The 13,906-nt window shown below is 32.9% G+C and overlaps 2 protein-coding genes across 9 annotated transcripts; one reads left to right on the plus strand and one right to left on the minus strand.

The window, feature by feature from the left end:
* Positions 1 to 272: 272 nt before the first annotated feature.
* Positions 273 to 8,241, minus strand: LOC109801800 (inositol-pentakisphosphate 2-kinase). 7 transcript variants are annotated; one of them, XR_002240053.3, is made up of 10 exons: positions 7,808 to 8,241; positions 7,088 to 7,203; positions 6,793 to 7,002; positions 6,435 to 6,582; positions 5,537 to 5,577; positions 5,210 to 5,320; positions 4,502 to 5,098; positions 2,393 to 2,591; positions 1,184 to 1,343; positions 273 to 694 (listed from the first exon to the last, which is right to left on the minus strand). XR_002240053.3 is itself a non-coding variant. In XM_020362924.3 (9 exons), exons 2-8 carry the CDS (start codon positions 7,187 to 7,189, stop codon positions 2,433 to 2,435), a joined length of 1,368 nt encoding a protein of 455 aa, XP_020218513.1. In that variant the 5' UTR covers positions 7,190 to 7,203; positions 7,289 to 7,653; the 3' UTR covers positions 273 to 694; positions 2,393 to 2,432. The 7 variants fall into 7 exon arrangements, 1 of the variants encoding a protein (XP_020218513.1); XR_002240054.3 differs by lacking the exon at positions 7,808 to 8,241 and adding an exon at positions 7,679 to 7,786; XR_002240052.3 differs by lacking the exon at positions 7,808 to 8,241 and adding an exon at positions 7,318 to 7,653.
* Positions 8,242 to 8,788: 547 nt separating this feature from the next.
* CYP722A1 (cytochrome P450, family 722, subfamily A, polypeptide 1) lies at positions 8,789 to 13,237 on the plus strand. Of its 2 annotated transcripts, none has more exons than XM_029272030.2 (10): positions 8,789 to 9,078; positions 9,191 to 9,512; positions 9,603 to 9,752; positions 9,867 to 10,032; positions 10,112 to 10,191; positions 10,282 to 10,368; positions 12,390 to 12,468; positions 12,564 to 12,670; positions 12,770 to 12,892; positions 12,980 to 13,237. In XM_029272030.2, the coding sequence occupies exons 1-10, from the start codon at positions 8,849 to 8,851 to the stop codon at positions 12,992 to 12,994; spliced, it is 1,359 nt and encodes a 452-aa protein (XP_029127863.2). In that variant the 5' UTR covers positions 8,789 to 8,848; the 3' UTR covers positions 12,995 to 13,237. The 2 variants fall into 2 exon arrangements, with proteins under 2 accessions (XP_029127863.2, XP_020219964.2); XM_020364375.3 differs by having other exon boundaries at positions 8,792 to 9,078; positions 12,770 to 12,888.
* The last annotated feature ends 669 nt before the right edge of the window (positions 13,238 to 13,906 follow it).

A 13,906-nucleotide genomic window follows, 5' to 3' on the forward strand; every position in this document is an offset into this window, starting at 1 on the left:
GTCAGCACCAGACCCTTTCGAGTTCTAGACGAAACCAGAGAAATCAGATAGATCACCTAATGTCCAGATTCTCTTATTAAGCAAATGTAATTTTCTCAGCATCAAAAAAAGATAATGTAATTTTCTTGAAAGAACTTAAATTTGATACTAAGTGTAAAAAAATTTATCCCCCGAGTTAATTAAAAATTATCTTACAAATTACTTTTAAAATAATTATTACAAAAGTCAATAATTTCCAATTATATGACTATCTATAATTAGAAGACAGCATATAAAAAACCTGTATACTATCAGCGCATTCTAATTAAATTATTCATGAAATCAAGTTAGAATAATAATAAAAGAAAATTTCGTATCAACGAACACAGACATGATTTTGGTTGGCAGAAAGGTTGATAATGGTACAACAGGCACAGCGATTAGAGTGAGTTAATTACGTAGTGGAACAGTCACTAAAAGCATATTCAGAAATCATATACCATACATCGTAGCTCTGGCATGATAGCACCTTTTCCCAGGGAGCGCCTCTACAAAATTCCTGGTGATTTTCTGAGCTTGATGATCCTCACTGCATTGACTTCGCCAATCATTGCCACCATGATATTGGACCCGTTGAGGACAACGGAAGTAATGCCTTTACAAGTTGCTTTTTCCTGCACCTTGAATGGAGCAGTTTTGCTGACGGTAGAGGCCACTGCAATACATAAACCCACAAGCATGTTTTCATGTTCCTCTGTAGAACTGTGGCTGAAAATTAAATGGAGTGGCAGTGCTAATGCTAGTAGGGAACAACGAACTAGACAACCAGTAATAAATGCAAATCAAGTAATGTCCGCACTTATGCCCTCCCAAGCAAACAAAATGCAGAAACCAAACATTACACAATTATTCAGTTCAACCTAGATTCTTGGCTTCAGTAAACAAATTCTCGAGAGTTCACAAATTACAACATGAAGAGAGAAGAAATTACAGCCTGAACCTACGATAATCAGACCAATGCAAAATTGGCATGGAATTGTCAGATCATCATATCAGATTTGATTGGAATGTGCCACCATGCTGGTGAAAGCATGGCCACTTCTGCAAATCTAACCTATAAATGTCCCTTTTGTACTACTCGAACTCAAGAAAATAAGCAAATAAAAGTGTGAGCCTTCGAGACAAAGAGAGGGGAGGGAAAAACCTTGAAACAGCTCATGAGCTCAATGTATGGCATACACAGAGCATCAGTCAAGCCATGGCCCAACTAGGCTGACCAAAGGAAAAACCAGATCTGAGCTGAAGTCACGGCTCTAAAATAGGCTTTTCTTTGCCAAGTTCTGAGTACTGTTTACAGCATTACACTGCAAAGTTAGCAGATAATTATGACCATGAAGTTTGCAAAGCTTAAAAAGATATTCTGAGTGTTACTGTAAGATACTTTAATCAAACTAATTCATAACAGCAGGTATTCGAACATCATTGTTTCTTTTCCTAAACATAAATTTGAAACAGAATGAAAATCATGAAAAATTATTTTAATAAGTAACAGCAATCAAAATCTAAGTTGATTATATACTATGCTGTCAGAAATTAATTGGCAAATCTAGAAGTTCTAACAAAACAGGACAACAAACTAATAGAGAATTGTTTCCTGCTTATGTTGGCAATGCTCATTTATCTATATGAAGAAAAAAAAAAAAACTAGAGCTCAAAAATATCTAGAAACAGTTTTCCATTTTTCATGTATTTGATCTAAGTAATGTTTTCAAAATCAATCTGATTATTGAAACGGTCAATGCATTGGGTTTCCAAAATCTGAGAATAGGATGTTGTTATGCATATCTAATACTTGCATGAAGATGATAACTCTTATTAAACATCACCTAGTGTGCATTATTGCACAGCCTACCACTTTCCATTTTGACCCTAAATATGAATACAAGTTAAATTGTTTACCAAAAAAATTTCCAACACATCTATCTTTCAAGTGAAGAAGGTGGAAATCAAGCCTAAGTTCAGTTACAACTTACAACTAGTGTATTTCATCATTTTTCCATGCATTCATATTTCAATAGAAAAGACAAATCAAATTTCAGTCATCATCTAAATTGACCAAATGCATTTATAAATTCAATAGTATTATCCAGTACCTCTCTTGCTCTCTATGTCAATGCAGTAGGCCACACACATAATGACGTTTTAGAGATAACAAAACATTTAGGTTTATCGTAAGTAAATAACTTATAAAAGCTTTCACAAACCAATGCAACATGCCCATCATAAAAAAAAATAAATTAGAACTGCATTGAACAGGTTATATGAAGCACCATATATGTTTCCAACTTAACATTGCACATAAAATCCTTCTAAAGGATGATAGAATAATACTGATGAAATTGCTCATACTTACCAATGCAATCTTCCTCAGGTGTCATCTATAACAGAGCCTACTAAATCTCAGCAGGCAGTTTAAGGTGCTTGCAAGTTTGTGAATTTCTTCCTTGATCCATTTTGATCATTTCTTTGTAGCAGCTCACTATCTTCTTATCTAATTCATAATATTCTTCCATTTTACTCATTCGCTTCAAATCCAAGTCAATAAAGTACACCTAATAGAGATCAAATTTCAGTTAAACTAAGATATAAATGTAACAAGCATTATAGTTATTTTTGTTTTATAAAGATAAAGAGAATTGAACCATCAAAAATGGCAATATCGTACTTTCATATTCATAGCTAAAGGAAATGATAATTCAAACCTTTTTTTTTTTTACATAAATTAAGATATCTATGAAACAACAAGTGATCAACACGTGCACAAGATGTGTGTCAGTCCATACTCCATATACATTAAGACCCCATTTCAAAGGTTTTTGGTTTTATTGCTTCATGAAAGCAAACACCACAAATTTGAGTTCAATAAACAATAATAATAACAATAACGGTGCTTCTTCTAGTGCTTTTTAGTTTTGAGAAGCACCCTAGTTAGAATAGTTATCTTTTATATAGGGCCCAAACAGTAGTGAGAATATTTATAAAAGGTGAAGTGGTTGTGCAGTTTAAGTTGTTGCACATAGGGAATTAGCTTAAATAATATGAAAATTGAGAGGGAAGGTGAGGTGTTCAGATTTGTTAGCATTGAAAACAGAGTAGTAGCTCAGTTGTAAAAGGGGAAATCTTTGGAAGGAGGATTCTCTCCTTTAGCCTTTGTTAAGATTTCAGCAAAGCATTACAGACATGTTCTTTCTCTTTTCTCTTCTTTTTTTCATCATCTCCCTTTAATCTCCATTCTCTTTTTGGGTTTGTAACACCTCTTCTATTTGAAATCTGAATTAATACAATTTTACGATATCTGTACTGTTTTTTTTTTTGTAATTTTACATACATTTTGCTATAAGGATTAGTTTCAATACTACGGAATATCAACTCATTCCAAAGTCAATCAGCAGTGAACGATGAAGTGCCACATAATTAATAAAATAAATAAATGATATATTAAGGATTAAACAATAAATATACCAATTTAAAAAGATTTAAATTAATAACAATTAAATAAAAAACTAAAATTAAAAAACCCACATTTTTTCTCACTCTTTCTGCTTACACCTCTCTTTTAATTGTTCCACTGCCATCTCATTCTAATTTTTCCAAATTTCCACTGCCACATGTAGCACGAAACGATATATGATGACACTGTACAACATATACCCCAAAATCTGCTTACTAATTCTTCATTTCATAGAGTCTAACTATTTCGTTGAGTGAATTGTAATCATCAAAGTAGCAAATATCAGTAGCAATATGCTATATAAGGATGCTTTGGTGAAACTATATCATATTAATGCTCCAATTATACTTTTAATACACTTCACTGCAGTGGATCTACTTCATGTTTAATTTCTTGTTATGATGACTGAGTTTCTCTTTGCAACAATTCAAAATAAAATCTTTCAATTTGCTGCTTTTCTTTCAATGGCACTCTTTCTTTGATACAATTTGAGGAGGAAGGCATAGTGAGAACTGAGAACTGAGAAGCCCCGAGTAAGAAAAGAGAGACCAAAAAATTAATACTTTTGTTTTAATTTTAGTTTCTTATTTAACTTTTTTTTAATTTGATCTTTTCAAAATTAATATATTTATTGTTTAGTCCCTAATGTATATTATTTTTTTAATGATGTGCCACTTTGTCATTCACCATTTGTCCATTCTAGAATGAGTCAATGTTCCACTGTACCTAAACTCTTTTTCTTCTTTTACGCACTAAAATAAAATTGTTTTTATTGAAGTGAAATTCATAGAAGATTTTATATTATTTTTATCTAACAAATTCCTGAATGAACTTTAGCAGTAGCTTTTTAAAAGCACCTACAGGACAGAAGCTTTTAAATCAACATCATTCTCATATGAAGCCTAAACCTAACGGCAGAAGCTGAACCAAATGAATCATGCAATGCACTGTCAATCTTAGCAAAATAAATAAATAAACAAATAATAAAAAAAAATGTGAAAGCCTGCCAACCTTGAAGTCAAAGGCTTGCTTAGTTGACTCGAGATATATACTACTGCATTCAGATCTGGAACCCCCCTCTTTCCTTGGTCTAAAACATATCATAAAACTGCAATCTTTTGCTGTTGCTGCTATTAGGTAGTCCTTTACAATTCTCAAGCTTTCATCCAACGAAGCAGAATGCAAAGAGGAATATCTTTTGAGCTGCTCTTCACTCAATTCTCTACATATCATGCACTGTTGACGAGTTATGTCATAATATGCATGGATGGCTCCTTCTATGTCAACATTATCAAGCTTCTGAACCTCTAGGAGCCGATCAAGGACTCCTGATTTTTTCACAGCCTCAGCAACAAGAGTAAGCAAGTTCTCTGTACAGTGACCATCATCAGCTCGAATGACAGACTTAAGTGCATCTTCAAATGCTTTAGCAATACAAAAGTTTGTATCTTCTGCACCACCTCCCAGACCACCAAATATGAGAGAGCCATTCTTAAATACACGGAAGTTGTTTTGTGGTGTAGTGAAGAGATCCTTGATAGCTTTATGAATTCTTTCCTTTGATCCAGAGAACAAATCAAGTGGATTGTATTCACTTAGCAGTGCTATCTGCAAAAATATTGGATAAATCCATCTCAAATTTAAAGGTTAAAAATTATAGTGTATATTTAAGTGAAATTATAATAGCATCAAATGCAAAAAAAAAATAGTACAGGGTACCTCTCCTCGATGCAATTTCAGAGCTTGGTGCATTTGAAAGCGAGTTATCCTCTTTTTGATAGCAGTTCCTTCAGATATGAATCTTGAAAGAGGAAGAAATCCGCATTTGGGCTACTTGTTGAGAAAAACACTTAAAATGTTAACAACGAGCAATAGAGAGGGTAAGGGGGAGCATGTTTCTTTGTTTTTTTTTTTAGGTGCAAAGGGGGAGGAAGTTTGATACTAAATTAAAAAAATTAAAGTTTAAACTAAGTTGTTGTCTAATGGGAAAGGGGGGAAGAAACGTGTAACAAAGAATAATAATGTATGACACTGTGGAGAGCATACCTTTATCTCAACAGATATGCTGGGGCTAGATCCTAGATTACCTGAAATGAAACAGGGAGCTTGCAACAGAACTTTCAAATGTTTTGCAGATATGTTATGAAATTAGGAAGTTAATTGAGTTTACTAAATTAATATTTAAAGGGATAACAACCGAGATTAAAGGGGAATAGAAATTAAGGTTTTCTTGCTGGAAATAATATTAGGCAGCTATATCGAATACTCGAATGATTAGTAGCATGTCAGGTTCCTGTTCCACCCTGAAGTAATTTTTGCCTCACTACCTTACTTCTCTCCCTCTTTGCATTGCAACTACTTATGGTGCATGTCTGGATTCTGACCCAACAGAGGTGAAACAATCCAATCATGCACTGTAGGCAGTAGGTAAGGTTAAATACTGACTGTATCCCACTTCTACAGATACACGATTTCTAAGCATGGTACTATAAAAAGTTCACTGAAAGAAACATAATGTCAATAGCAACATCATATTCCATGATTTTACATGCACATGGGAAAAAAATATTATTTGAACTGGAGAATAAACGGGTTCAATCACTCAAAAAATGCTAATACTTGGTATATTTAGGCCTTGTTTGGGTAATAGCTTTATAAGCACTTACAAGAAAAGAAAAGAAGGTGAAATTAATAGAGGTTCTCCTGTAAGTTAAAATCAACTTATTCAATTGACTTTTACAAAAGCTCTCTAATCTATCTTATTCAAAAGGTAAAATGCATAAATTAGTTTTAACTTATGGGAGAAGCTCAATTTATTTTACCTTCTTATTTTATTCTCCTATAAATATTTATAGAGAAGTTTGTTCAAACAAGTCCTTAGATACGAAAGACTAGAAAAAAGAGAGTAATCAATAGAAGCAAGTCTTAAAAGGCATCTCAATACCATGAGTGAAGAGTGAATGATCAGACATAAGAAGCACAGAATCACGATGCATGTCGACCTGTGCATTATCAACTCTCCAAGCAGGACGTTGACAAATAACATTCTTTTCAACCGATTCAAGAAACTTCATCGACACCCCAACAAGCATCTAAACAAAGTATAAAAGGATAAGTGGAAGTCACAGATCATAATCACTATCAATCTCATATAACATCTTAACCATCACATCACAAAGGTTAGTACATGGATCATTAATTAATTCGCGAACCATCAAAATACCGCCAAGTGGTGCACATTAATCAATAACAAAATCAGTTAAAATAGAATGTTGTGGATACGGATTTGAGTTAACACATACCCCAGCATCAACATATTTGGAACCAAGCAATGGCTTCATAACGTGGAGGACAAATAGTTGGCCTGCAATTTCATTGTCCAAAGATGAAATGAGTTCATGAACGTCCTTCCAGAGCAGGCGTTCGTGCGCAGTCAATGAAGAGGGGCTCCTCATACTAGTGACCTCTGCGCCATTCCTAGGAGCCTTACGAATGCGCATCACTTTCCCAATCTGCAACAATACCACACCATTATTACCACATATTACGCTTTCAAAACAATTGGATTCGATTGAAACAAAGAATTGAGGAACGTACAAAAGTAGGAGATGATCCGGTGTATGCCAGAACAAGATTAGCAGCTCCTTCGCCTCGGTAAACCCACTCACCTGCGTTCTTCTCATTTAAAATCACCTCCATTCAACAAGTTTTGCCTGAAAAAACAAATTGTGATCGGTGGAACATTTCATCGAACATTTACAAGACACTCCAAATCAATCATAAGAAAAATTTAAATACCCAACAACTAGAATGCACCAAAAATATACAAAAGCAAACCCTGGTAGCTACTGTGTTCAGTTCCAGTAATTGCGGCTCAGATCCTTCATCTGTTGTGTTGTGACGACTGACGTGATTAAACTCGAATTTCGTTTTGCTTAAAATTTTTAGTTATTTTACTTGATTATTCATTTAATGATTGTTTATAAAAAAAGAAAAAAAATTCTATGCTTGGGTTTATTGGGCCTTGCTGTAAGGACAAAACACCATGCAATGGGTAATATCCTTCATCTATTTTTTTTCTAATAGAAATTAATGGGTAAATACTCAAATTCTACTAAAGATATGTAAGAAAGAAATAATGTATGTTAATAAAATATTTATATATCATCATTCTTATTGTTTTTATACCTATCTCTCTTGTCTATGCCCCCGATCCACCCAAAAATTGGGTGGACGTTCCTTGCCAATGTTCATAGTGAATAATTTATTTCAATTTCCCGCAGCTAGCTAGTATTCCCGATTAAGAGTTAGACTTACAGATTAAAAAGGAATTGGAATCGGATGAATTGGTTAGGCTCATTCATGGTTGATCATGATTATGAAGCTTACGAAATCGATCATTGGACCGTAGTTGAGTCTATCATGGGAAAGTGGAATTCATGTGTGCCGTAGAAAAAACTAGTAGCTTCATTGATGGTATGCAAGTGTGAATAAGGAATCCTACGTTATATATAATATATTTAGGTATACGTAAGTGTTGAGCAAGATACATAAATATGATGTCTTGCACATGTACGATTAACTCCCGACCCATACTACATTTCTCTCATGAGTTTAGCTCCTTGTATTCTCAACAACCAGTGGAGCATTTTCTCAACACTGTATATCACTGATTAAGGTTTATTATGTGATTTATGTCATGTCTAAATAACATTTGAAGAAAATGCAGTGGTGGTGGTGGTGTTGGATTTTTCCCCCATACCCGTGCGTGGGGTAACATCTCAACTAAAGCCATGATTAGTACTTCCATCAAAACAGAGGACAAATATCGTGGCAAAGCATGAACAACACCGTTAACTAGTTGAATATAATTTTATAAACAAGACCAAGATGATGGTGTCCACTAAGAATAAAAAATATAGTTGGTAATGGTTGTAGATTCTAGACTAGTCGTCAGCAATGGCATCACTGATGAGTAGCCTAGCGAAGTAAATTGGATCGTACGTTAACAATGAATGAATGCATATGAATATGATATGACTTAGGAGTTAGGAGGCACTAGAGATATGCGGCGGGATATATGATAATATAGCATGATTAGACAAGTAATGAAATATCTCTCGGTAATCTTAATAAGAAGGGCTTACGCATTGTTCCACTTGGATTTCAAAGTGGAAGAACCCTCAACGTTTCAAAATGTACTCTAGTACCTGTCGGCCATATCGTAACATTCTTAACCCTACACGTGAGTGTAATAGAGGTTCCCATTATATTTTGGTGTGTATATATGTAGCACAAGAAATCTTGTTTATTCAGCAATATATTTGTCCACCAAAGGAGGAAAGAAGAGGGACCAAAATGCTTTCCCAATTGGTAAAGGAGCATCCTTACATTTGTTGCTATGTTGGTATTATCTTTCTGTTTTTATCATGTCTAAAAGCGTGGACACTTGGGTGCAAAAACAAGTCCTTTGTGGACATTCCTCCGGGAAATAGAGGATTACCCTTTGTAGGAGAGACACTTCAGTTCATGTCTGCCATCAATAGCAGCAAAGGAGTCTATCAATTTGTCCAACATCGCCGCCTCCGGTAACAAATGAGAGTTAATTAGTCTCTGTTTATATAAATTACTTTGGCTTTATTACTATGACGCAGTGTATCTTAGATGGATATAGACGCAATTAATTAATATTGTGTGCAGGTATGGAAAATGCTTCAAGACGAAGTTGTTTGGGGAAACGCACGTATTTATTTCGAGCACGGAGTCAGCAAAAGCGATTCTAAACAACGAGGGAGGGAGGTTCTCAAAGAAGTACATAAAGTCAATTGCGGAGCTTGTTGGGCGTGACAGCTTGCTTTGTGCTGCACACAAGCACCACAAACTCATTCGTGGCACTCTCTTCACTTTGTTCTCTTCCGATTCTCTCTCTTCCTTCGTTAAACTCTTCGACGCACTCGTTCTTCAAGCCACCACTGGCTGGACTTCTGGATCTCTCCTCGTCATTCAAGATGAAACACTCAAGGTATATGTGTCTCTGCACACTGTTATGTTTCCAAATCAATTTGAATTTAGTTAAAACAGAGAGGGATAACGTTTCGCGATGCTAATGCAGCTGGCTTGTAAAGCCATGTGCAAGATGCTCATGAGCATCGAGAGTGGCTACGAATTAGACACGATGCAAAATGAGACTACACGTTTGTGTGAAGCGATGCTAGCGCTGCCTGTGAGGTTACCCTGGACCCGATTCTACAAAGGCCTTCAGGTGAATTAGTATGTACTGATCATGTCAAATCCATTACCTGATGCCTCTTGATTGCAGCATATTAAGAAAAATGTTCACCATTAGATGAAACAATACTTTGAAATGAAAATGCAGGCTCGGAAAAGAATAATGGACATGTTGGACAAGGTTATTAGTGAAAGAAGAAGTGGAATTGCAAGTCGCCGTGTAGATTTTCTTCAACAACTTTTAGATCACGATGGAGTCCCAAGGCTAACAGACAGAGAGATCAAAGATAATATCTTAACTATGATAATTGCAGGTATATAATTAATTAAGCTTTAATTAGCCCCACAATATGATGTGCACTTGCTTTCGCTTTATCAAGTTCGAAATTGCAGGACAGGACACCATAGCAAATGCGATGACATGGATGATCAAATTTGTGGATGAGAATCAGCAAGTTTTTAATACGCTTATGGTCAGTGAATCTTTTCAATTTGGTTGTCTTTACATTATTTCAACACTTACTTGGTATTGAATAAAATGCTATTGTGTGTTCACCAAACAGAAGGAACAACTTCAGATTGAGAAGAATGGAACAAGAAATGCGTACCTTACACTAGAGACCCTCAATGAGATGCCATATGCTTCTAAGGTGTGCGTCATTTGTTGTACTTATTTTCTATGCAATGAGCTTGTGCACTGCATGACTTACTTCTCTTAAATTAATTGCTCATGATAAACTCTTTTCTTTTTCCTTTTAATTTTGTATGTATACTTTTATAATAAAATTGGATGTTGACACTCACAAATAGAGTGCTCATGGACATGGTTAGATTATTTAAATAACCTAAAATAATTATTTAATAATCATATCTATAAGTAATTATTATAATTTAATCACAATCAGTTTTTAATAACCAGTTATGATATAGAATAATTTGTTATATTTTTAAAAACAATTATGTAACCAGTTTTGAAAAAAAAGAGTAAAATAAAATTTATATTTAATATACTTTTACAATAATTTTTATATTTTAACAATTTTTATTCTATAAACTAGTGTAAAATGGTATTTCGTACTTATGTGTATTTTATGTAAAATATAAAAATAAATAAATAATAAAAATAATTAATGTTAAATATGTGTGATTAATTGACAATTTGAGAGTGTGAAGTGAAAAGAAAAAAGAATACAAACTAAATAAAAAAAGTATGAAAGAAAAAATAGTGTTTTAAAAATTAAAGATAAAATGACCAATAGAATGTGTATATAAAAAGACATATCGCCCCTATTAATTATCTAACAAAAAAAGAAACCTTGTACCTTGCTAATATTATAAGATATTGAAATTATTAGAGCGGTCAAAACAGGTCAGTCCAGCCCATGTGGGTCGTTCCATCTTGACTCACTTTAAAAACGAGCTAACCCAACTCATTTACTTTTGATTTTCTAAAAAAAAAATTGGTCTGGCCCAGCCCACCACGGGTTGGTGGGTTATACGGGCTAGCCCACCAACCCACCAAAAATTAAAAAAAAATTATCAATAAAATTCAAAATTTTAAATTAATTATAAATTAACATAATAGTTATAAAATTAGCATCATTAATAGTCATAAGTCATAACTCATCATACAAAATTAAATACAAATCATGATAAAAGTCTAAAATAAAAATTTTCAATATCTCATCATACAAAATTAACTACAAATCATACTTAAATTTTTATTGCAAAAAAAAATTGGTGGGTTGGTGGGCTACCCGGCCCACCACGGGTTCAGCCCGGGTGGGCCGGGTTGAGATATACCCACCTATCATAAAACTTTAATTTTTTTTGCCTGGCCCAACCCGTTTTCAAGGTGAGCCAGGTTGGCCCACGGACCCCAGCCCACTTTGACGGCTCTTGAAATTATAAAACCATTATGCAATAGTTTATATTTAAAAAATAATAATTTTATTAAACTAATAAAGTAAAATTATTAAATTATCTTCCACTAAAAAAAGGAATTATGCAGTGTAATAAATAAAAGATAAAAACATCTTAAATATAAATTAAAATAATTACTTTGAACAAGGACGTTTATAGAAATTATTTTTTAATATAAAATATTTTTAACTATTTTTTTAATAATAACCTTTTTGAGAATTTCATTTTAAGTTCTAATGTTTTAAATTTATTATTTTTATTTTTAAATTAAATTTTAATATTTTTAAATAAATTATCAATAATTAGAATATTTTCCTATAATGAACGGAAAATCTATCTCATATAATTTTTCTATTTGACGATAAAACAAACACACCTTAACTCACAGTAAAAAAAAAAATTCTAATAATAATGGAATATTTATTTAATATTATTTTTAAATAATATGATTTATATATTGAAAAGTATTTATTATACATTTTAACTACATAAATTAAAAGTTTATCGTGCTCATTAATTTTTTATTTTTTGAAAAAATTTAAAATTGGTTTTTGTTATAACTTATGATATATAACCAGTTTATGAAAAGTTAAAACCAGTTTTGTTAAACTAAAATTCGTTATAAAAAATAGTTGTACTTAATAATCGTATGATTAATTTTTATAACTATTTTTTAAATAACTAATTAATTATGATTATAGTTAATTTTTTATAACCGATTATTTTGATCACATCTGCTAACGAACAGGTCGTAAAAGAAGCCTTAAGGATGGCATCCGTGGTACAGTGGTTGCCCAGAGTAGCACTTGAGGACTGTGTGATTGAAGGTTCCCCAAATGCATAAATTTCCTATGCATGCCTAATTACTTTGTGCATATTCAAAGGTAAAATATATTAATTGATAATATAATTACTGATACAGGATATAAAATGAAGAAAGGGTGGAACATTAACATCGATGCTAGATCGATACACCATGATCCAACCGTGTACAGTGATCCGAATGTGTTCAATCCTTCAAGATTTCCTGTAAGTTTACCCAAGGAGGACCTTTTAACAAGAAAAATGAAAATTTAATTATGGGATTTTATTGTTGACAAGATAACAAAATGTGGGAATAAATTACAGGCAGAGTCAAAAGCATACAGCTTCTTAGCTTTTGGGATGGGAGGAAGGACGTGCCTTGGGAAGAACATGGCTAAAGCCATGATGTTGGTGTTTCTGCACCGTTTCATCACCAATTACAAGTGGGTACTGTACTTACTTTCTATCATTAATATTGATCACACACACCTTAATTCAATTCTGGTAGAAGTAATAAAATGGTTTTGCACTCAGGTGGAAGGCAATTGATTCAGACTCAAGTATTCAGAAATGGGCCATTTTTACAAAACTTAAGAGTGGATATCCTGTATGTCTGATATCTACCAAGGATGCCAAAAACAAAACTGTGTGACTACATTTCCAAGCGATTCCAATGAGGACTTATATATATAGTGTCCTGAGATATAGCAATTATTAGTTTATCTTATTATACACATATTTAGCATGTATAAATCTATCCCATAAAATGCATATAACGAATAATTTGCCTAATTTAAGTGTATTTTTCTTATATAGTTTTGAGTATTTATTTTTGTGCATAATACTTTTTATGACTTATATATATTCTCTCATATATAAATTAATTTGGTGTTCATGTATAGATTGGAAAATCGGTACTGACAACATATATTGTGCTCAACCCTTAGGATAAACACCACGATCTTAACAATAACGCTAAAAACTTATTTTCTTCCCTTATAATAATTATTTGTTTTAATTTAGTTCTATTTTTATTTTTTGTCTCAATTTGGTCCCAAATAAATTAATTGATCTCAATTTGATCCTTAATAAATTAATTGGTTTCAATTTGAGACTTCCGTCCAAATTATTTAAACGGAGTTAGAGCAACTCCAATGAGAGTTGCTTGTCCTATGAAGCAACTCAAATCCCGGTTTCTTGCCATTGGAGAACTCTGACGTGGCAACATGAGTTGCTTGAAGAAGAGAGAGAGTTGCTTCCTCAAGCAACCGTTCCTTACCAGATTTTAAGCAGATCTTATTGAACATATTTAGAAACGTTTCGGAAATAATAATGATAAAAATTAATTTCGTATAATATTCATGTATTTATTATTGCTTTATTTTATTTCTAATATATACTTATTGTGTATTTTTTCTCATAATTTATTTTCTTTCATTATAGCGTAATTATCTTTTTTAA

This window comes from Cajanus cajan, chromosome 4, assembly GCF_000230855.2.
Source record: "Cajanus cajan strain Asha chromosome 4, NIPB_CcT2T_4, whole genome shotgun sequence".
Taxonomy (NCBI): domain Eukaryota; kingdom Viridiplantae; phylum Streptophyta; class Magnoliopsida; order Fabales; family Fabaceae; genus Cajanus; species Cajanus cajan.

What these genes read in the sequence shown, in the direction of transcription:
- CYP722A1 (XM_020364375.3), top strand. Translation starts at nt 8,849, where the DNA reads ATGCTTTCCCAATTGGTAAAGGAGCATCCTTACATTTGTTGCTATGTT. An exon ending in CTTAACTATGATAATTGCAG is followed by an intron (nt 10,033 to 10,111) that starts GTATATAATTAA and finishes TCGAAATTGCAG; the next exon opens with GACAGGACACCATAGCAAAT. An exon ending in TGAGGACTGTGTGATTGAAG is followed by an intron (nt 12,469 to 12,563) that starts GTTCCCCAAATG and finishes TTACTGATACAG; the next exon opens with GATATAAAATGAAGAAAGGG.
- LOC109801800 (XM_020362924.3), bottom strand. Translation starts at nt 7,189, where the DNA reads ATGGAGGTGATTTTAAATGAGAAGAACGCAGGTGAGTGGGTTTACCGA. An exon ending in TCATTCACTCTTCACTCATG is followed by an intron (nt 5,578 to 6,434) that starts GTATTGAGATGC and finishes GTTTCATTTCAG; the next exon opens with GTAATCTAGGATCTAGCCCC. An exon ending in TGAAATTGCATCGAGGAGAG is followed by an intron (nt 5,099 to 5,209) that starts GTACCCTGTACT and finishes ATATTTTTGCAG; the next exon opens with ATAGCACTGCTAAGTGAATA.